The sequence below is a fragment of the Aptenodytes patagonicus genome, chromosome 8, assembly GCF_965638725.1.
Source record: "Aptenodytes patagonicus chromosome 8, bAptPat1.pri.cur, whole genome shotgun sequence".
Lineage (NCBI taxonomy): Eukaryota > Metazoa > Chordata > Aves > Sphenisciformes > Spheniscidae > Aptenodytes > Aptenodytes patagonicus.
Genome location: NC_134956.1, coordinates 5,633,183 through 5,659,535, shown reverse-complemented (window position 1 = coordinate 5,659,535; position 26,353 = coordinate 5,633,183). Strand labels below are relative to the sequence as shown.

Here is a 26,353-nt window from a genome sequence, read left to right as displayed (position 1 = left end):
ATATTGTTATGTGGCACTCATCTTGAAGGACATAAGTCCCAAATAATTCCACGTGCCAGGAAGCTGTTTACATGAAATATCCCAACATCTTAAATGACAACTATACAGATAACTAATAGTTCAGTCAAGCATATTCCTACTATATAACTCCAAGCATTGGTAAACGTTCTGTTGTCATAAAACAGCTCAGTACACCAACACGCTCAGGTAGTAATCATACATTACCCAGCAGCATTAAAAGCAAAGTGCCACCCACATTTATAGAAAATTCTGTTTATTATTGGCTTTTGTTTTGCTTTAACAAAGAGGAAGCTAACCAAGGTATGGCCCGCTAAATGGCAACACCTCAGACTATCTCTACCAGAACTGAGGCATGAAGTAGCTTCCTGTAGCTTCCTGCTTTAACTGAATGGTGTATCTCAAGCTTTTATCCCTTTCTTCCACATTCAGTCCCAAAATGCACAATTTTATGGCATTTCTGTAACCCTAGAAGAATACTTTATGGGGCAAGGGAGCATTAGGCACTGTACACCACAGCTGCAGCTGATTCCACACAGATGCCCACTTTTTTGTTTGTTTGTTTTAAGAGGAAGCACTTTGCAACATACAACTAGGGACGCATACATCTTACACACCTTACATGGTATGTCCTTAATTGTATATAACAAGCCAGTTCTTATTTCATCCTCGTGCTACGCACCCCACCAACAGTTAGCTGCTTAGTGGGCTCAGCACCATGTTTTCTTGAGTCCTGTAAGATCATCCGTCTGAACAAATTGCAAAGGAGGACTAGATCGCTGGGCATGCGGAGACATGGCTGTTGTTTGTCACGTGTACGTGATTATTCTCACTTGTTTACAGGCTCTCCCTCTCTACCAGATAAGTACCGCCACTCTCGGGAGATGATGATGTTGCTGCCAACCCATCGGGACCGACCTAGCAGTGCCATGTATCCCGCAGCTATCATGGAAAACGGACAGGTAGCAGATCTAATTTCTTTTATGTCAGTTCAACCACCTGAAACTGTGACTTTATTTTTACTATTTTTGACCACTGTAAAGCTTCCCTTTTTATTTTTGGAAAGCACAACAACTTACTTAGGATCATTTTCAGAGGCAATGCAGAACAACTCCTATTAATTGCCCCCTAGAGCCACCCACTTTGGTAGTCAAGTGATACAAATTGTAATGGCTGTTAAAATTGCAGATACGTGCTGTGAAAATGGACTCTTCTTACTTCCCAACTTTATCCTATGAGCCCCTATCCGCTGCAAGCAGTCATACCATTTTATTTATTCATTTTTCTAGAACCATGGCCATCCTGCCGTCTAGCCTCAAAGTTGATTCTAAATAGCTCCATGGTGATTTCCAGAGGTATCAAAAACCACAAGAGGCTGAAATAATATACCGATACAGGGTCTCCAAACAATCTGTGCCCGTATCTACTACTTTCTCTGGACAAATTGAAAAATTCAGGGCGTGCCTACATGTAAGCATTTTAATCTGGCCCTGGCATGCACTTTTGAAGGGAATCTCCTGATCATGCCCACTTACCGCACTTCAGTTCACCTCAGAGAACTGTCTCAGAGCACGCAAACTCAATTCTTTCAAATGAAACCAAAGCAAAAGGTAAGCTCCAGAAAGGCACGTGATGCATTCGAGCTGATAAAGGACGCAAGACCAGGCTAGAGCTAGTTTGAAGTAACTCCGCGAGAGAACACAAGCAGCATGAATTGTGGGTCCTCAGCACTGTTACACTCTAGAGATCCACTAGTATTGCACTGCAGTACTTGCTAATGTAGACACAGCCTAAGGTTCCCATGACTTTTTTAGTTAAAGAACTTCCTTTGCTTAAAAAAAGTGAACAGAAAGCCCCAGGGTTCTGCACCAGCTGTTCAGTAACTCTGTAACACTTTTTTTTTCTTTTTTTCTTTTCTTTTCTTTTCTGTGCTAACTTTCTTCTCCCTTAGCCTCCAAATTTCCAGCGCGCCTTGATCCAGCAAATGATTGGACCATGCAAACCTTGCAGTGATCCCAACCTGTCTGTGGCTGAGAAAGGTACTCTTTCTCCTAGTTAGCACGCATGCTTTCTAAAATATTATTACTCTGGTCATGCTACAGCAAGTAACGAATGGGCTTCTACATTTCCTGGCAGAGTGCATTGTCTCACATTTTTTTAATTAACAGTTTAATTAACTGGGCCTTCTGCCAACCTATAGTTATTTCAGATCATTCACAGAAGGGTGGAGTTGCACAAACCTCTTTATTTCAGAAAGCTTTCTGAGTTTAGCATTTTGTTATTGAAACAAACCCTGCAGCCTTTATCATGCAAAACTTCCAAAGCAGCAAATGAGAAGTTATCTGAAAGAAGAGTGCAAGATTTGGACGGTATTTTTAAATAATGGGATATACTGCTTTTTTGAATATGTATTTATTGTTCAAAATATTAACATTCCTTGTAATCCCTCTCTGAGGTAGTTTTATATTTATCATTAGGAATGTATGCTTTTTTAACTCACTGCTTTGAAAAATACAGGCAGAGCCCCTGCAGAAAAAAACATGAAAGAGAAGGAGTTAGTTTGTTTTGTGTAACAGAAAAGGAGGAGCTTGCGAAAGGGGTGCCATGGACAAAGCGATGGGCTCAAAAAATGATCTGAAAAGGAGCATTTTGAAAAAGCAGAAGTGGGCAAAATTCATTAGTCAAAATCTGAGACAAGGAGGCTGCCTAAGAAGCAAGTCATGTGTATGGCTAGGAAAAATGGTATCTTAAAAGATTTTTAAGGCCAGGAAAGACCATCGCAATTCTCTAGTCTGACCTACATAATACACTCCATTAGACTTTTATCAGTATTTTTGTTTCAGTAGCTGTGCCTGAACTAAACTGTATCTTTTTGAAAAAAAATCCAAATTTTATTTCAGAATTTCTGATAAATCAGAATACACTACTTCAACAATGTGACAGCCTTACAGAGCGGTCCAGACTGAAACCAAAAGCAAATGTACAGTTCTGAATAAATGGCAGAATGATGACTTGATGACAATAACGAATGATGACAACAGAGAGTTAAGACTAGGGGGGTGAGGGATTAAGACCTCCATCTTAGCTGTGTTAGTTTGAACTGAATATATCACAGAGGTGGTGAGATCTTTATACTGGAGAGGAGAAAGATCTGGAAAAGAAAGGTAGATCAATATTTATTATCTGTCTAGGAAAAATACTTGAATTTGTATTTGTGGGCAGTATTATGCAAGAGTGTAGTATACAGCACAAAGAGAAGGGGATCAAAGACACAATCCCCTCCAGAGGCCCAAAGGAGCCATGAAAGACACAGATGATGTTCAGTATTTGTTCTTAGGGGATGGTGTGACGGGAATCCCAGCTCTTCAGCCAGGTTGGTAGCATAAATGCAGTTACAGGTGTTTTTTGCAGCCCTTGAACCCTCATCATTCTTTGTAAGTCAGGATGCTATATGTCTTGGGTTTTGTTAACAGTCATGCCCTGTGAATTTACCCACCCCCTTCCTTGCCATGTCAGAAGCTCTGCTCAGTAATTCTCATTGACAGCAGTGTGACATCAGTTGCCCAGAGCAGAATGGCTCAAATGCAGCTTCCCTGCTAATTAAACTCGGCCACCAAGCCACTGAATGCTGTTCTGGAGAGAGAGATGGGCTAGGACAGAGTACTAAAAGCTCCCTGGGTAGGTTCCTCCCCGAAGCGTTTTGGATAAAACACTGGGTTTAACAGGCAGCCGCCACTCTCAAAAAGCATCTGACCTCAGGATGATTTCCAGCACTCCTAAATACTCAAAAGGCCGTGAATGAGGGAACACTGAGAAAATGTAAATGGATTATGCACTGGAGTATCACGTTCTCTTCTTCGCATTCTTCTACTGCATCTCGATGTTTAAAAAACCCCCAAAACAAGCACATCATTTTACAGGCCAAGCAAATCAGGTTTTATTCTGTCCTTTTCCCTTGATGCTGGTATATTGCAGGAGAGACTAGCATGGCTGGCATTTTTACGCATCTTGTCCCTCTGTTTTAGCCTTTCGACACCAACTGCAGTAGTGCGAATTAGAGCACTGGTATGTGTACTGGGGTGCTCAGAAAATGCATCTGAAGCCACATTACCTGTGTTGAGATTTATCCCTTGGTTTGAACTTGTTCTCTGTCAACATTCTTCGTATCTTCTTTGTATGCCTTTCTCAGTTTGAGGGTTTCTCTTTAAAAACAACATTTACTTTTATATTTTTATGGGTTTTGTTCTGTCTTATGAAGCTGTCACTTTGTGATATTTTTTACTTTAGGGAATTTCAGGTCTTGGGGAGCCTGTGTTCATGCTAACTCATGAACTAAGGAGAAAAAAAACAAACAACCCAAAGAAACCTTTCAAAATCATTTTAGAAAAGAAACGCACCAAAAATGGCTGCAGGCATTTTAATTAAGGAGATGTCAAACTCCATGTTTATTTCTCCAGGCTTCCATTTTCCAAACTGAAGATGGAAAAAGCTATTTTTATCTCAGTTTTCTTTGGTAGGCTCACTGAATTACTTTTTTCTTTTCTTTGCTAATCTGAAGAAATTGCTTATTTGTTTTCAAATAAACATACACTTATTGCATGTCTGTCTTCTCAGAATGAATCAAGTCTTGCAGTGGGTTTGGAAGAAAGGAAGGTGCATTTTAATAATGTTTAAGGTTGACAGAATTCTCCAGATCTTGAAAAATGTTCATGTTAGAAAGAAGGTTCTGTTTCTGTGAAAAAGCAAAGTCACGAAGATCATACTCTCTCTATCCTTTCTGATCAACAAAGACTTGATCTCTTCAGGTGACTTTACAATACAAGGAGTCCAAACTGCTGTCTTTAAATATTTTGCGATCAAAATTTTTTATCAACTCTGTAGCTTAGTAAATTGGGGCTTTAAAGTCGTGATTTCTTTTGTAACAGATTGAGGTGTAATTGCCTGTATGTCCTTTATTCAGTCTTCACTTAGCCACTGTAGTGCAGCAACAGGCCTTCCTGTGTTTCATGAGGGTTGTGCCACACATTCCCTTCTGCTCTGTCATCATTTACCGCCAAGCAGAACAGCTGAGATCTAGCTGCCGTTCCATCAGTGAGATTTCATTTTTACTTACTCACTGGTTTGCAAAAAAACCCTACCAGTTCTACTGCTCTTCAAATTTGCTAGAAATGAGCCAAGGGGAGATGGGCAGACTAACACTACGATCACCTAACTCCCGCTTCCTTAACAAAGCAACCTATAAACTTAACACACTGTAGCCTAGATGCTGTCTTTGTATGCCTTCAATCCTACCATTCACTAAGTCCCTAGAGTCTGTCTCTTTACTACTAAAGAGCATACCAGAAAGCCAGTCCTTCTGGCCCCACAAACTCCCTGTTATGTTACCCAAGTTAAATCTGTTTCAATCCTTCAGCTGTGCCAGCAGCGCCCAGTAGCTGGAGCCTAGACAGCGGAACCAGAGAGGCCCTGCCATTCCTGTCTGCCCACGTTGGGAGCATCTTGGCCCCACCAGTACCTCCCCGAAGCCTGTCCCATGGTAAGGAAATGCCCAGTAGGCCTGCTGCGTAATGCCTGCAGTCATGCACAGATAAATCTAGACCACCTGAAAGCTGACCTTAGCTTTCTTTCCCCCTATAAAAACAATCAGAAACAAAAACCCAAAGTCTTTCCTGGTCTGCTAGGTTAGTACTGGACAAAGTTTTAAAATTTTTTGGTGGGGTTTTTTTTCCAAAATCTTCAAATTTTTTACAGTCCTTATAGTAATACGGACTTGCGTGGTTTTTGGGACTAGAATTAGGTGTGTGAGTGTTGAAGCTTGGCCTGGCTTCTTGCCAATGACCATCTTCAGCGGTAATTTAAGGTTATAAAGCTATTAAATGAAACTTCAAATGTTCAGTTTACGAGCCTGTTGCCTTGCCATGAGATCCTTGATAACAGGGGTGGGTGGAAATCTATTGCTGCGTTTTGTGATGTGACAGATGCACTCCACAGTATCTATCAGAAAGGAAGCCCTAGGTTGGAGTGGCCTTATCAGCATTTGGAGCTGCTACCTGGCACTACAGAGCCTAAAACCCCAGCTCTTTCGCTGCAGTGAGGCAGCACAAGTCTGCATTTCTGATCCTTGTCTCATTCCAGGACACTACTCACTGCACTTTGATGCCTTCCATCACCAGCTCAGTGATGCTCCTCCGGCACTGCCTGCACGAACGTTGCGCAAGGTAAAAAGGAAGTGGCAGGACAGCAGAGAGAGATGTAGAAGGAAAATAATAGGCTCCTGAAGGAACCCCCTCCTCCGCTCCCACCAAGCAGCTTTTGAATACAGAAACACTATTTTTAACATGCTAGTAATGTACACATGAGAAAATCCACTGAAAGCTCATAACCTATTCCAGAGTTGAATTCTATAGAAATAACTTACACGTGTTGTAGGCCCTTCCACCTTCCTTCTTTGCATCATACGCTGTGATTTCAGGCACCCTGATTATCACTCAACGACTGTTTCTTTAACAGCTCTGGTGGTGTTAAGTACACTTGTCTGCACTTAACACACAAGAGGTACTTCCACACAAGTCAGGGAAGTGCACATATAAACCAATAATCATTGACATTTTGAACACAAATGGAACTGCACCATTATTAACATCGCTGTCAAAAACTGAAATGTGGAACAACACACAAGATGCAGTGTTGCCTCCTTTGTCAGTTTTAACCTGGTTTTGTTTTTCTCCGAACAGTCCCCTCTTCATCCTATCCCTGCATCACCCACCAGTCCGCAGTCTGGTCTAGATGGAAGTAACTCCACTTTATCCGGCAGTGCCAGCAGTGGCGTCTCTTCCTTGAGTGAAAGTAATTTTGGACATTCTTCTGAACCACCTCCTCGCACAGACACCATGGATTCTGTCCCCAGCCAGGCCTGGAACACCGATGAAGATCTAGAGACACCCTACCTCCCTGTCAGGTACAGTCTCTCTGAGCCTGATGTCCTAGAGTCGCTCAAATCCCAGCCATGCCGAAGCCACTCTGCTCCATCTGGAGTCATTCCTCAGGACACCATGGACCCTCCTGCTCTACCCCCCAAACCTTACCACTCCCGGCTGCCAAACATGGAGAACGAGGAGGGGATGATAATTGAAGATGATGACAAACACCGCCCATTGCATCGTAAAGTGTCCCAACCAGCGAGTGGTGGAAAGGAAGAGCAGGCCAGGGTAGCATGGGAGCATGGCATCAGTGAGCAGTAGGGACAACTCCTGGTAAGCAGCTTGCATCATCATTCCAGGTCTGACTACAAAGGAGAGAGATAAGGACTCGGAGAACAGCAAACCAATTTTCTACTGCCGCAAGTTTATGTCTGGAGCCCACAAAAGCAATTGGGCCAGCATGGGAGGTTGCTGCTTTCCTTTTTAATTTCTTTTTAGACCTTTCCGTTATGTTTTTTAACTTTCTGTGCAGTGGACAGTTTATTCCTTCTGCAGTTTCTTAACCACATCAAATGGCACACAAGCCATAGAGACTTGCAGAAGCTGAAAAATACAATTTTAAGCAGAGGGGGAAAAAAGGGGGGAATGTGGCAAGTTGATTTTGAAACTGCTTTCCTCCCAGTTCTGAGACGCACATGAGTAGAAGCAGTTGCACTAGGGATATATTTCTTTGCTGTACAGAAGTGAAAGCTCATTGCTGAAATCAGGGATTCTATGAACTGTCAGGCTGGAAGGTGCATGAGCTGCAGGCAGTGGAAAGATGGCAATTCTAAGAAGAAATTGGCTCTTTTGAGAGCAGGATTGTACATATCTGTGCAGTGATCTCCCTGCATTGGTTCATAGGTGCTGAGGCAATCTAACCAGTGCTGATGCACTGATTTCCAAGATATCATTTCCAACAAACTCTGCCTCCTTTGTTTTTTATGTACTGTTTGATTTCTTAAACTTTGCTTTCACTGGCTAAACCAACCTGCTTTCTCATTGGAATCATATGCTATTCATCTGTGCTACAGGATGAGAGGAGGTTAGTAGCCATTGGAGCTGCAACCTAATTGTAGGCCTTTCCCATGCCCAAATTTGGGCAGGCTGTTGACACCAGCATTTCTATTCCAGTTTAAAAAAAAAAAACCACCCACCCACCCACAACCAAATTGAATTTTTCATGCCACAGCTGGTTGATGACCTAGCCAGTGAAGAAAAGGTGGCTTAAATGCACCATATCCAATAATCCTTGCCTCAGGGCTGAACATCACAATTCTCACCAACTTCCATCACCCAGGAGCTGAGATTCATTCCCTGTTAACATAACGTCCTCAGTCCCTCCCAAAAACTCACTGCAGCTGGTGTGCAGAAAGAATCTCCATCTCTCACAGTAGACAGGAAGCACTAAGATTCAAGAAATGCCCAGTATATAGTGTACACCCTAGAGTCAGGGATCTTAAAGGCAACCTGTAAAGAAGAAATGTTTGTTTCCTCTTTTGCTTCTTTAGAATGTACAAAGAAGCTTTAAGAGCTCCTTCTTCTCTCTCCTGGAAGGTTGATTTCTTTTCTTTTCTCCTCAGGCAGCAATACAGCCTTCCCCCCCCCCCCCCCCCCCCCCCCAGTTTTTTTTGTATTGACCAGCTCCAGAAAGGGCTGAAGAATGTTTAAAAAACAAACAAACAAACAAAAACAAGAAACAGAACTGTGCAGAAAGGAAGACAGTACAAGTCTATAAACATAAAATAAGCCTTTTAATCAGTATTTCCTTAGTTCAGTACATGACAAACCAGGAAAAAATTTTGTGGGTAACAGAGCCAAGATCTGTTCTTCGAAAAGAACAGTTAAGAAATCTGTTATTCCTATTTTCAATATTTTTCAAGAAACTTTCAATCAAGAGAGTATCAAATATTTAATGTTTTAGATAAACAAGCAATATTCCTTCCCCCTACCATGCCCACACACATTTTAGCCTTCCTTATAACCCTTTCCACCTGCAGACTGCAAAGCACACTCCAGGGGATGGCAACAGACCACCCTCTTTCTCACCACTGAAAAATCTGAAGCACATTCAAATAAGAGACTTGCCTCCACCATATAAAATTAGTGTCAGAAACAGGAATAGCACTCAACTTTCATATCCAATTCTTGCCCTAACCACTCAGTTTCTCATGCTACAAACAGCATAAAGAAGCAAAAAAGGATATCATAAATCTTTTACAGGTCACCTTTAGCACTACCTCTAAATACAGTGACTGGGCAGAGTACATTGCTTCTGAACTCTCCTAAAGAGTCTGTCTGTGCAAAGTCTGGACTCAGCGGTTGTATGAAGGGGATTTTAAGAGGATTTTTCTTTTCTTTCTCAAGCTCTAGCCCACGCAAAACTACTAAGTTATGGATTTGTTTCTTAAATGGCCTATTTGGCTGGAACAAAGTCTCTCTTGCTTCCTCTATTTTGTTATAACACAGGCTGCTTGTAATCATTATATCCTTCGCAATTAAGATGATAATAAAACCTGGCCTATAGTGGACATATCTCTAGCAGGAAGGAGAGTTTTCCAATACTGACAGTCCTAAATGTTAATGAACCAAGCTGGATCTCTGGTATAGAACATACATACGAGAACTCAACTCAAAATTATGTTTTTGGTAAAGGTAAGTAAGTCAGGTAATTCCTTAGAAATGAGTGAAATATTTTCACGTATGCTATTCTCCAGTCTGACTGAGATTCTTCAAGTGAAGTTTTTAAGAGAACTAAGTATTCAATTCCATCTCCTCTGCCCTTTTTTTTTTTTGGCAGGAAGATTAAGAGTGGTAAATGTAGCGACTTACTGAGCTTCCTTATTGCAAAAAACAGCGGGTCTTGCAAATAAAACTTTGCAAAAACAAGAATGCAGCTAACATGGGACTAAGTCCCAGTCAGCTGGAAAACCTGCCCACTGCAGCTCTAATCGGTCTCTCAAAACATATCATCCTGCTCTGATTAGAGGCACTGTACAACAGCAGTGAGTCCATTTTGAGAGTCTGATATTACTATGATGTGTTTGTAAGGGTTTGAAGATCAATTAGATGATGTATACAAACACCCAGTTGATGGCAGGTCCACACAGAGAAGGATGGAAAAAATTGCCGAATTTACCAAATTTAAGCCTCTCTGGAGTTAAATTTCTGTTACTGTTCTGATATCTTCCAAGTATTCTGTCTCCCTTGTCAGCGCTTGCCTTAAAGGGGGCAGAAGATAGAAAGACTATTACTAAGATTTTGTGAATGTTGGAACTAATACTTCTTGGAACTAATACTTCTCTGTAGGGTGGGGTGTCTTATAACATAGTATAACTCCAACATCAAGCTCAGTGCTGGAGTAGGTGGAAGCAACAGCAGTTTTTGCGCTTGCCCAGCAGGATTTGAAGATTCCTTGTATAAACCACGGCAACAGGATGTTTTGAACAGGACCTGGTCATTCTATACCTAACTCTAATTCAAACTTACTATGTACTTGCTTTCATTGGGTTTTCTTTGCGTAACAAAATAGCATGTGCATTCCTGAGAAAATTGGTGGAATTCTGCTACAAGTCTCTCCATCGTCAGTGTACCTGCTGGCCCCATGTGAAAAACAAAATTGAAAAGGAACTACAGTAGTAGAAGAAAAGCAATTAAAACAATTTCTCTGAATCCTACAGTTTTTTTTCCTCAATGGTTGGGTTGGTTTTATTACTGTGTGCAAAACTAAGATTCTTTTCCGTCCTCTGTTTGCTTTTTAGCTTACTGACCCTTTTTTAGGTAAGGGATATTGCATATCCCTTCTGTGGGAGAATCAGCCAAAACTGGGGAGGCTGGAGAGAGCAAGAGCCTTTGGGAAACAAATTATGTGATATTTAAAATTTCCTCTGATCATGCTTCTTTGTAAATACCCCCATTTGAATGCTGTGTATTTGTACAGGAAATTGAGCAAAAAATGTATAGATTGTGATGTCTGACTGGTATTCTGCCCTGTAAATGTGTTTTTAACCTCTGGCATTCTGTGCTTATTTAAAAAAGGCAAAAACCTCTAACCACTTCTCTTTTGTGTATTCATGTTTAAAATAAAATGAAAACAGCTATCTTATCTATAATGGAAATCAAATTTAAAAGGAAAAAAATAATTTGTACAAGTGTCCTAAAGGTACTTCATTGTATATATTGTGATAGCATGTTTCCAGAACCAACAAATAAGTGGTGTGAATTTTAGATGTAAATATCTGCCGTTTGTTTTGGATTTCTTTCCCTTACCCATTCACTCAACTGCTGTGATGTGGAATTAAAGATTAATACCCAATATTAAAATGGTACAGCTGTATGTTCATTGCTGTCCTCCAGACAGGGTTATCCTCAGGCTGCTCCAAACATTCACGAGGTATGTGGAAACAGCCATCGCTTCCCACTTTTGTGCGAGTGAGGAAAATGGGGGCAACCAAAAGCACCTTGTGGCTATTATGTGCGGTGAGGGAACAGCGTCTACGTTATAGTACACTATTTTATTTAATATCAACTTAAAGCAAGCATCAGGCATATCGACCAGCCAGTCTAATCAGTTAGGAAGATTTATATGACACATGCAACAACAGTCTGAGATACCTGCTTGTCTATCACAAGCTTTAATACACAGTTTTGAGGCAATACTTCCAAAGACCAACTGAATCAGTGATTAGTTCCTCCAATGCGTACCTCACTGCGCAAATGATTGCTATTTGATGAGTGGTGGCTTATTTCACTTTTTTTATTGCAATAGCATGACATTTTGGCAGTGATTTCATTTCTCAATTTTAAGTATTTAAATACCAATCATTTTAAAAGAATGGGTGTGAAAGAATAGAGACATGTAGGAACACAGGATTTGGGAATTAAGAGCTACAGTGACTTCTACATGCGCGTAATCTCAAGATATGCATTTTCTTCCATTACCACTAATAAACCAGGTCAAGGTGCAGGAGACAGAAAAAGTAACCCGTTTCTCCCATCCTGTCTTGACGAACGGACAAAAAAAAAATTATGAAAATTATGTCCCAAAAGACATTTAGCGGTAAAATATAATAATAAGCTGGTGCTGGGGTGTACATAGACTGCCAAGCCACCCTTTTCATTAAGTACCTACCACATACAAATACTGAGAAGAGATAAACAGTAACAAGGTACTTCAAAGTACATCTAAAATATCAAAATGTGACTTAGCTAAAGCATTCACTTGACACCTGAAAAATGTCTGTATAAATCAGACCCTTTGTGACTGTTCCTAGCCCAACTTACCAAATCTTAGTTAAGCAAGTATTTTTTTATTCAGCTAAAAAACATTTATTAACCAAGCATAGGAAATAAAAAGTGTATTTGACAGAACAAAACATGTCAAGCCCTCAGCTTTAAACAAGAGTTAAAAAAATCTTCTAGTTTCTGTTAAAACCAACAGAACAATTTTTTCAGTGCAAGTCAAATACTTTATTTAAGCTAAGGCCACGCTAGTCAGATTGAAATCTAAATACCCCCTTCAAATACCTCTCCTTATCTAAATAAGAAAGCTTCAGCACAGTTTCAATATGACTTGTGCGACTCAGTATGAATTTCATTATAAAGCTGGTAAGAGGAGAAATTAAACCCTCTACACCTCTGCATAAATATGTCTCTATTTGTAGACTCTTCTTAACACAGTCTGTGTCTCTGTGTTCAAGGTTTGTTAAGGAGATTTTTTTTTTTTATATATATATATATACACACACACACACTACACGATAGCCCAATGCCAAGAGGTCCTAGCTACAGGTCTTCTCTTTACTATTACGAGACAATTCACATACCACTTCTCCCTTTTCATAGGCTTTACTATCAATCCCATATAAATTAAAACCAAATTTGGAATAGTAGTTCTACGCTTCAGCTTCTATTCAGCATTCACTCACAGCAGTACTGCATTACATTTTTCCACCAAACTGACCTGGTTTCACCTCCACCCTGACAGAACACACTTCATTGTCCTCTCAGACCAACACCTGAAGCTGAACCCCTTTCATCCACTCTGACAGCTGTACACAGACTTGCCTTCTCAGACTGCAGAGCCAGCAAAGGTGCTGGATGCCCACGCAGCAGCCTCACCATGAACACACAGCTTCCGCGATTTACATAACTTAAACCTCCCAACACCACCAACTCTAATCCCCACAGATCTACCAAGCCCAATTAACTCTCCTGCTCACTCTTAACATGCTGCCCTTGCCCTGTTAGCCTGTAGCGATTGGTTGATTAGCCCAGAGAAGAGAAGGCTCCAGGGAGACCTTAGGGCAGCCTTCCAGTACTTAAAGGGGACTTACAGGAAAGATGGGGAGGGACTCTTTATCAGGGAGTGTAGTAATAGGATGAGGGGATAATGGTTTTAAACTGAAAGAAGCTAGACTTACTAGGAAGAAATTCTTCACTGTGAGGGTGGTGAGGCACTGGAACAGGTTGCCCAGAGACATTGTGGATGCCCCATCCCTGGAAGTGTTCAAGGCCAGGTTGGAGGGGGCTTTGAGCAACCTGGTCTAGTGGAAGGCGTCCCTGCCCATGGCAGCGGGGTTGGAACTAGATCATCTTCAAGGTCCCTTCCAACCCACACCATTCTATGATTCTATGACCTCTTCTTATCAGACCACTATTTAAGAGCTGATCATATTCCAACTCCCCTATTAGCCCTACCCTGCTCACATCTTCCGTTTGTATTATTAGCCCACCAAAACCATACACTGCAGGAGCCCCCAGCACAAAACCAAACATTTATAGCTACATGGTTCCTCTTCTTTTCTTTTTTTTTTTTTTTCCTTCCCCAATTAGAGCATTTTCAGCTATAGAAATTGCCTGGTTAGAAACAACCTCAATCTCAACTTTGGTGGTTATCAATGGTGAAAACAAGCAAACCATTTAAATGCTGGAATCAATTTCGGCTTCTCTCTAACAGCTCCCTCTCTCTAACCATCACCCTTTTCCACATGCAAAATGGAAAAGGGATGTTCTACTTAGGTATTCTTTAAATCACCCACCTTTCTCTCACTCATTCATGCCCAGATACAATGGAATAATGCCTATCCTTCACTGTAAAACCACATGCGGCCTGGAGAAGAGAGTCCTGCAACACTAAATTCCTAGCAGACTACCCATCCATAGTCATGGCACTCTGTGCTATCATCATAACTAGCTCCGAAAGCTTGCAAAAAACTGACCAGAAGTCACTAGAGGTTTACTCCTCATTCAGCCACATGCTCCAGCTCTGTGACCATTCACTGGCACAGTAACTCTCCTATTTCCCAGCACCTCACTTCTTCAGCACTATTTGGCTTAGCTAATACCACAACCAAACCCACAGCCAAACACTTCCACGAGCACGGGGAACAAACACAACCACCCCTGTCCCTCACAGCATCCTGTAGGGTATAGCAATCATAATGGACATAGCACTAGCAACCTCCCCAAAAGAGAGTCAATATTTTGTTTAATCAATCAGTCTAACTACACAATTTAGAACAGGACCAGAAACCTTCATCACTGGCTCCTACACCCTTTGCATCTTCCTGATGTAGGAACAATGTAAAACTCCACCCACGTTTTGTCTATCTCAAATTCTCACATACAAGAAGATCTCTTCTCCCTCCTTGTTCTTGTCAGATTCCTCTTTATTCCGAAGAGGGAATTAATTGATGAATATCCTCCCGCAGCTATAGTTTTAACTCAGACATTAAACTGTAACAGTAAAACAGGAGCTAAAGCCTCCCTAACAACTGAGGAGCTTTTAAACAATAAAAACAACCAACTTCTGCATCCAAAACTAAATCCTCATCCCAGTCACTTTTAAGAGATAAACACCAGTAACCGTGAATCTTGACACAACTCAAAGTATCCTGAGCACATGATGCTGTAGGAAGATCTCTGAGGCTCAGCCAGTCTTCTGAGTATTACTGCTTATACATATGGAAATTAAGGACTACATTTAAGAAAAAAGAAGAAAAAAAGATTTTTGCTTTTTCAGCGCCCATCCAACTTAGAAGAGTAACAGTCAGAATGTCCCAACACCACTGAGGACCAGCACAAGCTGTCCAGCACCCAGGTTTCAGACATGACAAATCCCTAGTGCTCCAGAGGGACAGTGGCTGGAGGGTGGTGGAATGAACAGAACCCTAGAAACCTCGCCATGGATCAAAAAAGAAGCAGAAGGTAAAATGAAAGCAATCCTTCCTAGCTGCTGGAATGCTGGAAAATAAACTATAAATAAAAAAAAAGGAGGGGGGGGATCAAAAGGAGTCTTTGTTCTTCCTCAGAGCCATTTGAGGATCCCATATTGAAACATATAGAGAGGCTCATTTCCCAATCCAAAACCAAATAAAAATCACTCCTATCCTGTCACACAGTCTGTTCTATAAAAATGTATAAAATTTCTACTTTGTCTGAAGATCTGTTTCATAACTACACTCCTTAGATAGTTAGACTTCCTCCTTATTGTGAAGCTCCTAAATTCTCCTAATTCTGAATTCAAGCACTACTTCCAACTAATTAATAAGCCACTTGCAGCTCTTTTGGCCACTATCCTGCTAAGAAACAAGGGCAATCTAAGTAACCACTTCTCTGCACAACTAAGTGACTTTAGTGGGCAATCAGCATAAATTTAGAAAAGCCAATAGTCTTCCTAAAGTACGTTGATACTGAGTAATTCTGGGAATCGTTATGGACTGATTTTTAAAAAAAAAAACAAGACAATAATATCATTATCAATCTTAATAAACACACTTTACAAAATCTAGAAAGGTGAAAAGCCACCTCTTCTATCTGTAAACACATGTGATGTATTCACACTGGCAAGATAGTGTCCTAATTACTACTCACCTGCTACGTGACCTTTGCTGAACCAGGTTGCTCCTCCTCCCCATCCTGCCTGTCTCACCTCATCAGCCTTATCATTTGCAGCTGATGACCTGCAAGAAAATTCAGACTTAGACACTGAAAAATTCCCCACAGCTCCTACCATGGCTTTGCTTGGGGCAGGCACAACTAGGCTGCCTCATTAGTCTTCCTGTACCAAGAGAACCCACCAAGCTAAGATGCGTGCTTCCTCGCTGTAGCACAGGGCTGTATGACTTTGCCTCTACCTTCTTTTACTAGAATGATATCCTAGGACACGTACAGTTAAACATATAGCCCCACAAGACAAGAAACAATCAATAGCGTGCTCTTCTCCCCCAACTGGCCTACAGCTTCAAAAGGATTGAAGTGATAAACTCACAGGGTTAGGAATTCTTCAATGCAGTTCCCGGCACATCCTGTGATGGCTTTGGGAACAAAAGGTGATAGGCACAGTGACTGGGATAGGGATTAAAAAAACACTAATTTGTTTCCTTGGCTCTACAAAAACAACCACCAAAAAGCCAGAAACAAGCCATCCACAAGTGGTTAATTTGACCACTCCGCTTTCAGCTGTCCCACCTCAAAGAATTCAGGCCTTATAACTCACAGGGTGTACGGGCGTCACCAAAATCCACCTATGTAGGACTTTATCAGTGTTGAAACTAAGGCTGAGGAGAAGCCTGTCCCTGCCGCACCCCCGCCGCCACCCCTCACAAGAGGCAGGGCCCTCCCAATGGCCGCCCACCCCGGCGGCTCCTCCTCTGCCCTGCCGGCCTCCCTCCCCCGGCCTCAGCCCACAGGAACCCAGAGAAACGGAACCCCGACGGCCTGACGCTCCCATCGGCACCAAACCCCGCGCTGCTCGACGGCCTCGGGCAGCCGCCTCGAGCGATCTCCTCAGCCTCACCCCAGCGCGCCCCAAACGGCCGCCCTGCCACAGCCAGCAGACGAAGGGACGCCCCGCGCTGCTCGCCCGCTCCCGGCACCCACCCTGGGCAGCCGTAGCCTTTGGGTGCCGCTCAGCCCGGCCTTAAGGCAGGTACTGACCGCGAGCAACGGCAGAGCCGTCCCCGCCGCGCCCCTCACGCAGCCCAGCTGCAGGTGTGAGAATCTGCCCCTTTACAAGATGGCGCCCGCAGGCAACCGTTAGGAAGCGCACGAGGACGCTTTTCCCTTAACAAAAATGGCGGCTAAGGGAGGGCGGTGAAACTCGCCGCGCGCCGGCGTTCCACCGCCTCCCCCAATCAGCGGCCGCCAACTCTCCCGTGGAGGCCGCACAGCGGCCAATGGGAGGGGGCAGCGTGGAAGCCGGGCGGGGAGCGGGCCAATGGGACGACAGCGGCGGGGGGAGCCGGCGCGGGGGCGGCGGTGCCGGTGCCGGTGCGGCGGGCGTAGTGCGCGCGGGCTGCCGAGCGAGGCGGGATGCGGGCGGCCCACGGGCTCTGGGCGGCGCTGGCCCTGCTCCTGCTGCCGGCCGCCAGCCGGGCCCTGCGCGACGGGGAGTGCGAGGGTGAGTGGGGCCGGGCCGGAGGGGGGGCGGGCCCGGCTGGCGGCCCCCGGGCCCGGCGAGGTGAGGCCGCTCCTGCCGCCGCCTCCCGCGGCCCGGCCCGCCCGCTGGCGTGAGGGGCCAGGACGCAGAGCAGCCCCGCGGCGGGCCTGGGGGCCGGGCTCCGGTCGCCCCCCGCCCCGCCGACGGAAGGCAGCGACAGCCCTGCGCCGCCGGGGCTGGGGCCGGGCCGGCGGGAGCGGTTCCTCCTGGGGCAGGAAAAGTCTCCGAAGTCCGCCCAAGTGCCGGTGGGCCGGGGCGGGAGCGCTGCTCGGAGGCGGCCGGTCCCGGCGCCGGCCCGCCGGGGCGGTACGCGGGCGGCGGCTGAGCGGCTCGGGGAGCTGGCGGCCCGCGGGGGAGCAGCGCCGCCCCGGGGCGGCGCGGGGCGGGGCTGCCGGCGGTGCCCCTCTCCCCCGGGCTGGGGCCCGTCCGGCCCGCGGGAGGGGGCCGGGACCTCCCTTCCGGAGGTTCCGTAGCCGCGTGGAGAAGTTGCCGGTCTCGTCTCGGCCGGGTTAGCGGTAGCGCAGAGCTCCCGCGGGAAAGGAGAGCGCCGTCCCCGGGAGACTGGATCGTCGCCTCTTCGGGCGGGGGGATCCGCTTCTCGCCTTTCGCAGCTCAGCAAGTGCGAGCCGGGGCGTGGGGAAGCGCTCTCCCCCGTCTCCTTTCCCAGCCGGGTGGCGGTGACCGGAGCATCGAAGCGGGGAGCTGCTGCGAGGCAGCAAACAGGAGAAAGCGAGTGCAGTTACTCACCTGGACTCCCCCCTTCCTCATCGCAGTGTTGGCTTTGCCTCGGCTCTGCCGGCTAGCTGCCGGAGCACCGGCTGTCCTCTCTTTGATGCGTAAAGCCGGAGCGGTGCTCAGCTGATCTAAACCAAACCGGGCACTTTACGTACTACTTAGGTACAAAAACCTCTGGGGTGGAAGCTGTTGAGCTGCACAGCAAATTAAACGGCTCTTGCATGGTGGAACGGAACAGCTTCCCCAGGTGAAGCAAGAAAAACTTGAGGTGGGGCTACAGTAACTAGTTGGGAATTTGTGGTACTAATGCTGACCCCTTCCTCCTTTTTGTAGGGAGAGAAACAGTAAGACAGAAGGAGGGGGAGGGAACATAGTACATCAAAACTTTCGGCTGCTGTCCCAGCACTAGGTTGGAAACTTGTTTCGACTGTACTGTAGCCATCGGCACCACTGCCTGCAGCGTCTTTATTCTTTCCAAAGGTTTTCACTTCCAAACAGCGCACAGTGGACATCAGTGTGTGTCTGTGACTGGGGACAAACTGATGTGAGGTAAATGATGGTGTCGTATGCATACAAAAAAAATGTTTTCCTAAATGGCCCAGCTTATAATTGCATCTAGTTTTAATATAACGAGAGTAAGTTTCTGCCTGGCTTTGTGACGGTCATACTCAATTTCTTGTATTTGCCCGTGCCCCGTGCCATGGCTTGTGTTCAGCGGTGAATACAAGCTGCTAATGACAATAACGTTTGCCCATCCCTTCCTGTTGGGGCAAACCAGTCACGTAAAAGACGTAACTTGTACCTTTCCTCTAGAGGCAGGCCAGTGCCTGGCACTTGTCTCACACCTGGAAGCTGTGAGAATCCACAGGTCCTGCTGCAGGAATTGGTGGGGCCGTAGAGCTCTTGGTCCAGGCGATGCCGATGTTCACAGGCGAGTTGCGTGAGCAGCAGAATGAGCGAAATCGGACACTCTGCAAACTCGCAGCCGCTCTCTCGGTCGCCCCGTCGCACAGATCCTGCGTGCTGCGGTAACCGTAGCTGTCTGCCCTCCTCCCCAGCAACAGGCGGGTGTGCTGTGCTTAGTCTGGAGCGTGTGCGGAGTGACTGCTGCCAAAGGGGAAGTGTAACGACTAAGCTGTACCTGCCCTCCCCACAGGCAGGAACTTGGATCTGTCCCCTCAACTGCTGGTGCGCTGGTGGGAGTTTCATTATCTTTAAGGCTCTTCCCTTTTTCAATCTGAAACCGATTCAGAAGCTTGTGGGAATGAAGAGAGGAGAAACACGCCGAGTGGACGTAGCGTGTGATCACACAATTTCTTTTTCTCTTGGAAATAACTTACCTATGAACTGACCCAGCTTGATAATGAGTGATACCATATTACTAAAAACAGCACACGTGGAGTCTGTAACGGGATTATGTAGAGAGAGTTGGTTTTCAATCAGAACTGTTTTTGAAGCCTGTGGTCTGACAAGTTGCTTCCCAAAGCAGCAAGAATAAGAGAGAAAATTAAGTTCACATTTTTGCACGGGCACTGTTTTGTGTTGTATCTCTCAGCTGAATCCTGCTGCTCACTCAGGACGGTGTACAGAAGCCCCTGGACGCTTCCACAGATCTGGTTTCTCAGATTGTCAAAAATCTGCCAAAAATACCGAGGCGTATTGTTGATTCACGTGTGCTCTGAAAGACTAACTGAAATATGTGTGAAGTCACTGACTGCTATTGCAGCTTCTAGAAGTTCTGTTCTCCAAATCCCTTATTCAGTTTCCCTACAAGTGCCCTCTAAGAGCTGCCGCGAGATTACTGCAGTGGCAGATAACTCCATCCATCTTCCCTTCCAGTGTGTGTTACGTTCCTGGGAAGATTCTACCAGAGCCTAAAGGACAACGATGTTGAGTTCACGCCTGCCAGTATTGAAAAGGAGCTCTTGAAATCCTGCAAAGAAGCAAAAGGCAAAGAGAACCGCCTGGTAAGTAGTAGTAGTCAGTGATACTTGCCTCTTGAGGGAATAAGTTGTAGAATACTTGGCAAATGAGGGGAAACTAGCGCTTCTGAGTTTGTATGATATGGCTTCCCAGGGGCTGTTCTTCCTAGCTCTGTGGCCACAATTGGTCCTGTATTTTTTATAAGAGAAGACTTGAGGAGTTCGACCTCTTCACCTAAAAAAAAAAAAAAAACAACCAAAAAAAACCCCCAATCTGTCAACAGACATCTTACTGGCTGACCTTGTTTCTCCCTGTTAGTGAAGCGCTGGGGATTACAAAGCTTTTATTTGCTGTAGGACTTCCTTGTCCCTTAAACTGTATTTGGGGTGCTATATCAGCTGCTAAAATATTTATGCTCTTTGGCTGTTCAGCTGAAAACTAAATAAAGGAAAACCAAATTGCCCTAGCTAAAAACAGAAGGCGATCTGCAAATGAAGAGCCCCAAGGAAAAGGCCCTGAGCTCTCCTAAGAAGAAAACTGCAGAGAGACACCATCAGAAATGCAGAGGGGGAACGCTTCAGAAAGCCTTTCTCCTTGAATGAAGACGACTTTATTCTTAATCCAATCTAATTTTTTAAAAAGTTGAGAAACAAGACAACCAGCCTCGACAGCTTTAAAAGCAGTGTGATGGGAAACGTCTGCTCAGCACCCTGGGCTCAGAGCTAGGCTTCCTTTTGCCTGTCTGTGGCGGTCCCTTGGAAAGGTTCTGTAACGCTAAACATCTAGCTGCAAAACCACGTGAGGAGAGAAGATGGATAGAAAACTCTCCTTTTAGAAGCATTTTTCAGCGCATCCCCACCTCGCTCTTTTCTTCCCTCTAGTGCTATTATGTTGGGGCCACAAGTGATGCAGCCACCAAAATCATTAACGAGGTATCAAAGCCCATGAGTCATCACATCCCCGTGGAAAAGATCTGTGAGAAACTAAAGAAGAAAGACAGTCAGATCTGCGAACTAAAATACGGTGAGTTGCCAGCATAAGGGGAAATGCCCGTGCTTTTCTGGGGGTCATTTGGGGTAAAACAGCATGCTAAAACTACTCAGTCGTAAGTTCCGTAGCAAGATCGCTAGCCTACTTAGGTTGCACAACCTGGGTTGCTCTCCATGAACATCCCAGAGAGATGCTCAGGTAAGATTGTTGGCTACTAACCCTTTTTAGCTTCTGCAGAGCCACTTGATCTGCCTTGAAATAAGTAACTCCCAGGCATATCAGCACTGCTGCGCTCAAATCGCTATTTGGAGTATCGTATTTAGAAGAGCATGCAGGGAGGCTTGTCCTGGGGAGCAGCCGGGTGTGTCGCTATGGCCTGGGTTCGAGCCCCTAGCTAAGCTCTGTAGTCCTAGCTGCTCTTACGTTTGCCAGTGGCGGGTTGATACACACTTCTTTCTCGCCTCCTCTGGTGTCTGCTCAGAGCATTCAGCACTCTGTTTCTTACCACCTTCCTTGAACTCTCGCGTTCCTAGATGACGTACTCTTCCTGAAAAGACTAATATGAAGAACAGTCTTGGAAATACCTCCTTCTGGCCGCTTTCCTATCTCTCTGCCCTTACATTCCCCGGAGACACCCCTTGGATTGTGGGTCTTTATACTTCTCATTTCTTGTACTAATGTCCTGTTGCTTCCTAAAAAGCTTTTTGTTGTTGTCACTTGCTTATCTTTTTCTTCTGAAATCGCTCTGCTACCTTTTATTTATCCAGTGGAAGAGAGAATTAAAGTATTGCTGCTCGTATAATAAAGGGGCTTTCAGGGCTGTTGTGGAACTCCTACATCTAAGCTGCAACCAAACTTCCTGGCTTCTAATAATGACTTTTAGTGTTAAAAACCTTACCTGCTGTCAAAAGCCTAACTTAGACGTTCCTTCCGCCCCCCGGGAGCCCGGCACCTCTCTGCCTCTGGCATTTTGGCTTCCCCACGTCCCGCACCGGTCTCTGCAGCAGCAGCCGCAGCCGCCGTCGGACCCCTGACCGCCGGGCTCCTCTCCTCACCGTCTCCGCACACAAAACGCACCGGCCTCCCGGGCGGAGGGGGGGCGGCCCCCCCCCCCCCCCCCCCGGGGCGGCGGCAGCGGCCGGGTTTCCCCCCCCCCCCCCCTCCCCGCTGAGCGCGGCTCTGCTCTCCCCGCAGACAAGCAGATCGACCTGAGCACCGCCGACCTGCGCAAGCTGCGCGTCAGGGAGCTGCGGCGGATCCTCGACGACTGGGGCGAGGCGTGCAAGGGCTGCGCCGAGAAGTCCGACTTCATCCGCAGGATCCACGAACTGATGCCCAAGTACGCGCCGCGGGCCGCCGGCGCCCGCGCGGACCTCTGAGAGGCGGCGGCCGGGGCGGGCCGGGCGCTGAGGCGGGCCCGGCGCTGAGGCGGCCGAGGCGCGCGCCCCCGGCGGCGGTAGCTGAGGCGGCGCGCGCTGTACGGGACGTTCATTAAAGTACAACGGTCTCTACCGGGAGGACACGTGCCGTGTGACGTGATTGCGGGGCACGCCCCCCCCCCCCGAGTCCCCACCCCCGCGCCTCGGGCGGGAGCGGCGCCCAGGGCGCCGCTGCCGCGCGCGCGCACCCTCCCTCCACTCAGCAGGGGGAGGGGCTTTGCCGGGCGCGCGCGCGCGCCGCCGCCCTTCGTGATTGGTCGTCCGCCGTCACGTGCGGCTGGCCGTCCCGGAGGCGGGAGGCGCTTTCGCGTCACGTCGCTGTGCGGCGCCATCGCGCCTCTGACGCCGCCATGCGGCGGGACGCGGGGCGATGACGTAGAGCCCGCGCGGCGCGGCGGCCGGAGCCGCCTTCGTTCCCTTTTGTCCAAGATGGCGGCGGCCGCCGGAGGCGTCTCCTGAGCCGCGGGCCCCGGCGCCATGAAGCGGGGCAGCGAACGGGACTCCAGCCCGCCGGGGGCTGGGGGAGGCCGCGCCGCCGCCGCCAAGCGGCCCCGCGAACGCGAACGCGAGAGCAGCAGCCGGCGCGGCCCGCACCGGAGCTCGGGCGCCTCCCGCAGCAGCCGGGACAAGTCCACGCCCGGCGGCGGCGGCGGCGGCGGCGGCGGCGGCGGCACCACCGGCGGCGGCGGCGGCTCCAGCTCTCGCAGCCACCGCGGCGATGAGCGCGCCGGCGGCGGCGACTCGAACCACCGCCCGGCGGGGAGCGGCTCGGCCTCGGGCGCCCGCGGCGGCAGCCAGGCCGCCCCCTCCTCCTCCTCCTCCTCCTCCTCCTCGTCCCGGGCGCTCGGCGTGCCCAAGGCCAAGGCCCTGCCGGGCGCCGTGGTGGCCCCCTCGCTGCTGCTGGCCGGGCCGCCGCCGGGCGCCGCGCCCTCGCTGCTGCTGGCGCCGCTGGGGGGCTCGGCGGGCCTGGCCGGGGAGCCGCCCGGCTCCTGTGAGTACAAGACGCTGCTGGTGAGCGGGCTGAGCGCGGCCCTGCCCGACCAGCTGCTGGAGGACGGCCTGTTCCGCCTCTTCCAGCGCTTCGCGGGGGGGGGCGCCGGGGACATCAGTGTCAAACTCTCCCACACGCCCGAGCTCGGCCGCGTCGCCTACGTCAACTTCCGACACCCCGGGGACGCCCGCGACGCCCGCCGGCACGCCCGGGCTCGGCAGCTGCTCCTCTACGATCGGCCCCTCAAGGTGGAGCCGGTATATCTGCGCGGGGGCCGGAGGAGCCGCACGCCGCCCCCCGCGCCCTCTCCGGAGCCCCTGGGGTACCTGCCGCCCATCCACAGCACCTACCAGTACAAGCAGAGATCGCTCTCTCCTGTCACCAGCCCCTTGCTGCGGGAGCCGCGGCCCAGGCATGCTCACGCTGCGGCCGCTGCCTTTGCTTTGGAAGCGGCCGCCATCGGGCTCTCCCGGGAGCGGGAGAGGGCCCTGGATTACTACGGGCTGTATGACGAGCGCGGCCGCCCTTACAGTTACCCCATCGTGGCCGAGGAAGACCTGATGCCGGAGGATGATCAGAGAGCGACCCGCAACCTCTTCATTGGCAACCTGGACCACAACGTCTCGGAGGTGGAGCTGAGACGCGCCTTTGAGAAGTACGGCATCATCGAAGAAGTGGTGATCAAGCGCCCTGCCCGGGGCCAAGGCGGGGCTTACGCTTTCCTCAAGTTCCAAAACTTGGACATGGCGCATCGGGCCAAGGTTGCCATGTCGGGCCGCGTTGTCGGCAGGAACCCTATCAAAATTGGCTACGGGAAAGCCAACCCTACTACCAGGCTGTGGGTGGGTGGTCTTGGTCCAAGTACTTCCTTGGCTGCTCTGGCGAGGGAGTTCGACCGCTTCGGCAGCATCAGGACTATTGACTACGTGAAGGGAGACAGCTTCGCCTATATCCAGTACGAAAGCTTGGATGCTGCCCAGGCTGCCTGCGCGCAGATGAGGGGCTTTCCTTTGGGCGGACCGGAGAGGAGACTCCGAGTGGATTTTGCCAAAGCAGAAGAGACGAGATACCCGCAGCAGTACCAGCCTGCACCGCTCCCCGTGCACTATGAACTGCTAGCTGATGGGTACAGCAGACACAGAAGCCTAGAGCAAGACTTGAGGGTGCGAGATAGGACTCCTCCACATCTCCTGTACTCGGACAGAGACAGGAGCTTTGCAGAGGCAGACTGGGCCAGCCCTGCCAAAAACGCTGAACGCAGAAACAACTTGGAAAGCTACAGCCGATCGGTGCGTAGCCGGAGCGGAGAGCGCTGGGGCAGCGACAGCGATCGCAGCGTGCCCAAACCGTGGGAAGAGAGGCGGAAACGCCGGAGTCTTTCCAGTGACCGCGGGAGGACTACTCACTCGCCTTACGAGGACAGAAGCAGGACAAAGGCCAGTGGGCCAGCTTTAGACCGCAGCCCAGACAGGGCTCGCAAAGAGAATCACACTACAGAATCCGGAGCCGAGAAAGAGCAGAGTAACTCCCTTCAGAACAATCGTCATGCGACTGAGGAGAAACCCCATCGTGAGGCATCCGATGCTCCCCAGCCTAAAAAAAGGGACAGCGAACGCAATCATCGAACTGGTGAATCGGAATCAAAAACTCACGAGGAGCCAAAATCTGAGACCAAAAAGCTAAAGAATTTATCGGAATATGCTCAGACACTGCAACTTGCTTGGAATGGCCTTCTTGTGCTAAAAAACAGCTGCTTCCCCACCTCTATGCACATCCTGGAGGGAGACCTCGGTGTCATCAACGGGCTCCTTAAAGACCATTCATCCGGCGGGAAGTTAACGCAGCTCAAAATTGCTCAGAGACTTCGGCTCGACCAGCCCAAGCTGGATGAAGTAACTCGCCGTATCAAACAAGGCAGCCCCAACGGCTACGCTGTGCTCCTGGCGACCCAATCCACCCCGGCAGGGGCAGGGGCTGAGGGGACCTTCCCTGTTGTAGAGCCCGGCTTGCAGCGACGGCTTCTCAGGAATCTGGTCTCCTACTTGAAACAGAAGCAGGCTGCTGGGGTTATCAGCCTGCCCGTGGGAGGGGCGAAGGGCAGAGACAGCACAGGCATGCTTTACGCGTTCCCTCCTTGTGAATTCTCTCAGCAGTACCTCCAGTCAGCACTAAGGACATTGGGAAAGTTAGAAGAAGAACATATGGTGATAGTTATAGTCAAAGACACTGCCTAGCCCACACTGTCTTTTCAAATTCCATGTTTTCTTTGTGTGTCACACAACCCAGTTGTTTTTAAGGCCGATCATTTTGGTGGAGGCTCAAAACACCTCGACCAAAGTGGTAAGATTTTTAGTTTCTAATTAATTTTAATACCATTTAAATAGAGCCCATTTTATTCGTTTTTAATATGTGACACTGTCCGCTGTTGTTCTGTATTTTTATTTTTTAACTGTATGAAAAGTTGTCAGTAAAGCCTTGTTCACTGATGGATTTCTAAACTTGTGCGGTATCCTAGTTTTTATGGCCCAGGAAGGGCTGGTTCCCTGTGCTGTCGGGAGCTGGAAGGCGATGGTCCCGACCCGTTTCAGTTTCTCAGAGCCCAGCCTCCTGCACCTCCTCCGTCTCTTTATGCATGTCCTGCGAGGTGGGAGGGGGAAGGGGGGTTCTTTGTGCTGTATGAGAGACTGAAAGGTTGGTTCTGTGTCTTTTTTTTTTTTGTCCTGTTTGCTTTTTATTTCATAAATTTGAGTCTGGATGCATTCCTATTGATTCTCTGTTTGAGGCCGGAAGCTTCCCAGGAAGCCAGCTACCAAGGAAGCAAACCCCGATCAAGAATCAAAGTGGTTTTTATACACAG

General features: G+C 47.9%; 3 protein-coding genes and 1 long non-coding RNA gene across 13 annotated transcripts in view; all 4 read left to right on the top strand.

Annotated features, from left to right (window-relative positions):
• Window positions 1-8,585, top strand: part of DOCK3 (dedicator of cytokinesis 3) — a 219,113-nt gene extending 210,528 nt beyond the window's left edge. For 6 of the 10 annotated variants that reach the window (XM_076346100.1, XM_076346099.1, XM_076346103.1 and 3 more), the window contains 5 exons: window positions 862-980; window positions 1,970-2,057; window positions 5,432-5,554; window positions 6,154-6,236; window positions 6,753-8,585. In XM_076346100.1, coding sequence (XP_076202215.1) covers window positions 862-980; window positions 1,970-2,057; window positions 5,432-5,554; window positions 6,154-6,236; window positions 6,753-7,259 — 920 coding nt within the window. In that variant the 3' untranslated portion in view covers window positions 7,260-8,585. The remainder of the gene's footprint in view (window positions 1-861; window positions 981-1,969; window positions 2,058-5,431; window positions 5,555-6,153; window positions 6,237-6,752) is intronic. The other 4 variants (XM_076346104.1, XM_076346098.1, XM_076346106.1 and 1 more) reach the window with 2 other exon arrangements.
• An 8,671-nt stretch (window positions 8,586-17,256) lies between these two features.
• Window positions 17,257-22,583, top strand: MANF (mesencephalic astrocyte derived neurotrophic factor). The gene is made up of 4 exons (XM_076346096.1): window positions 17,257-17,379; window positions 19,993-20,120; window positions 20,958-21,099; window positions 22,261-22,583. Exons 1-4 carry the CDS (start codon window positions 17,292-17,294, stop codon window positions 22,443-22,445), a joined length of 543 nt encoding a protein of 180 aa, XP_076202211.1. The 5' UTR covers window positions 17,257-17,291; the 3' UTR covers window positions 22,446-22,583.
• LOC143164038 (uncharacterized) lies at window positions 17,808-19,986 on the top strand. The gene is made up of 3 exons (XR_012996015.1): window positions 17,808-18,400; window positions 18,487-18,702; window positions 18,967-19,986. It is a non-coding gene; the product is annotated as an uncharacterized LOC143164038 (long non-coding RNA).
• Window positions 22,584-22,952: 369 nt separating the features above from the next.
• Window positions 22,953-25,994, top strand: RBM15B (RNA binding motif protein 15B). The gene has a single exon (XM_076346094.1). It carries the CDS (start codon window positions 22,983-22,985, stop codon window positions 25,728-25,730), a length of 2,748 nt encoding a protein of 915 aa, XP_076202209.1. The 5' UTR covers window positions 22,953-22,982; the 3' UTR covers window positions 25,731-25,994.
• The last annotated feature ends 359 nt before the right edge of the window (window positions 25,995-26,353 follow it).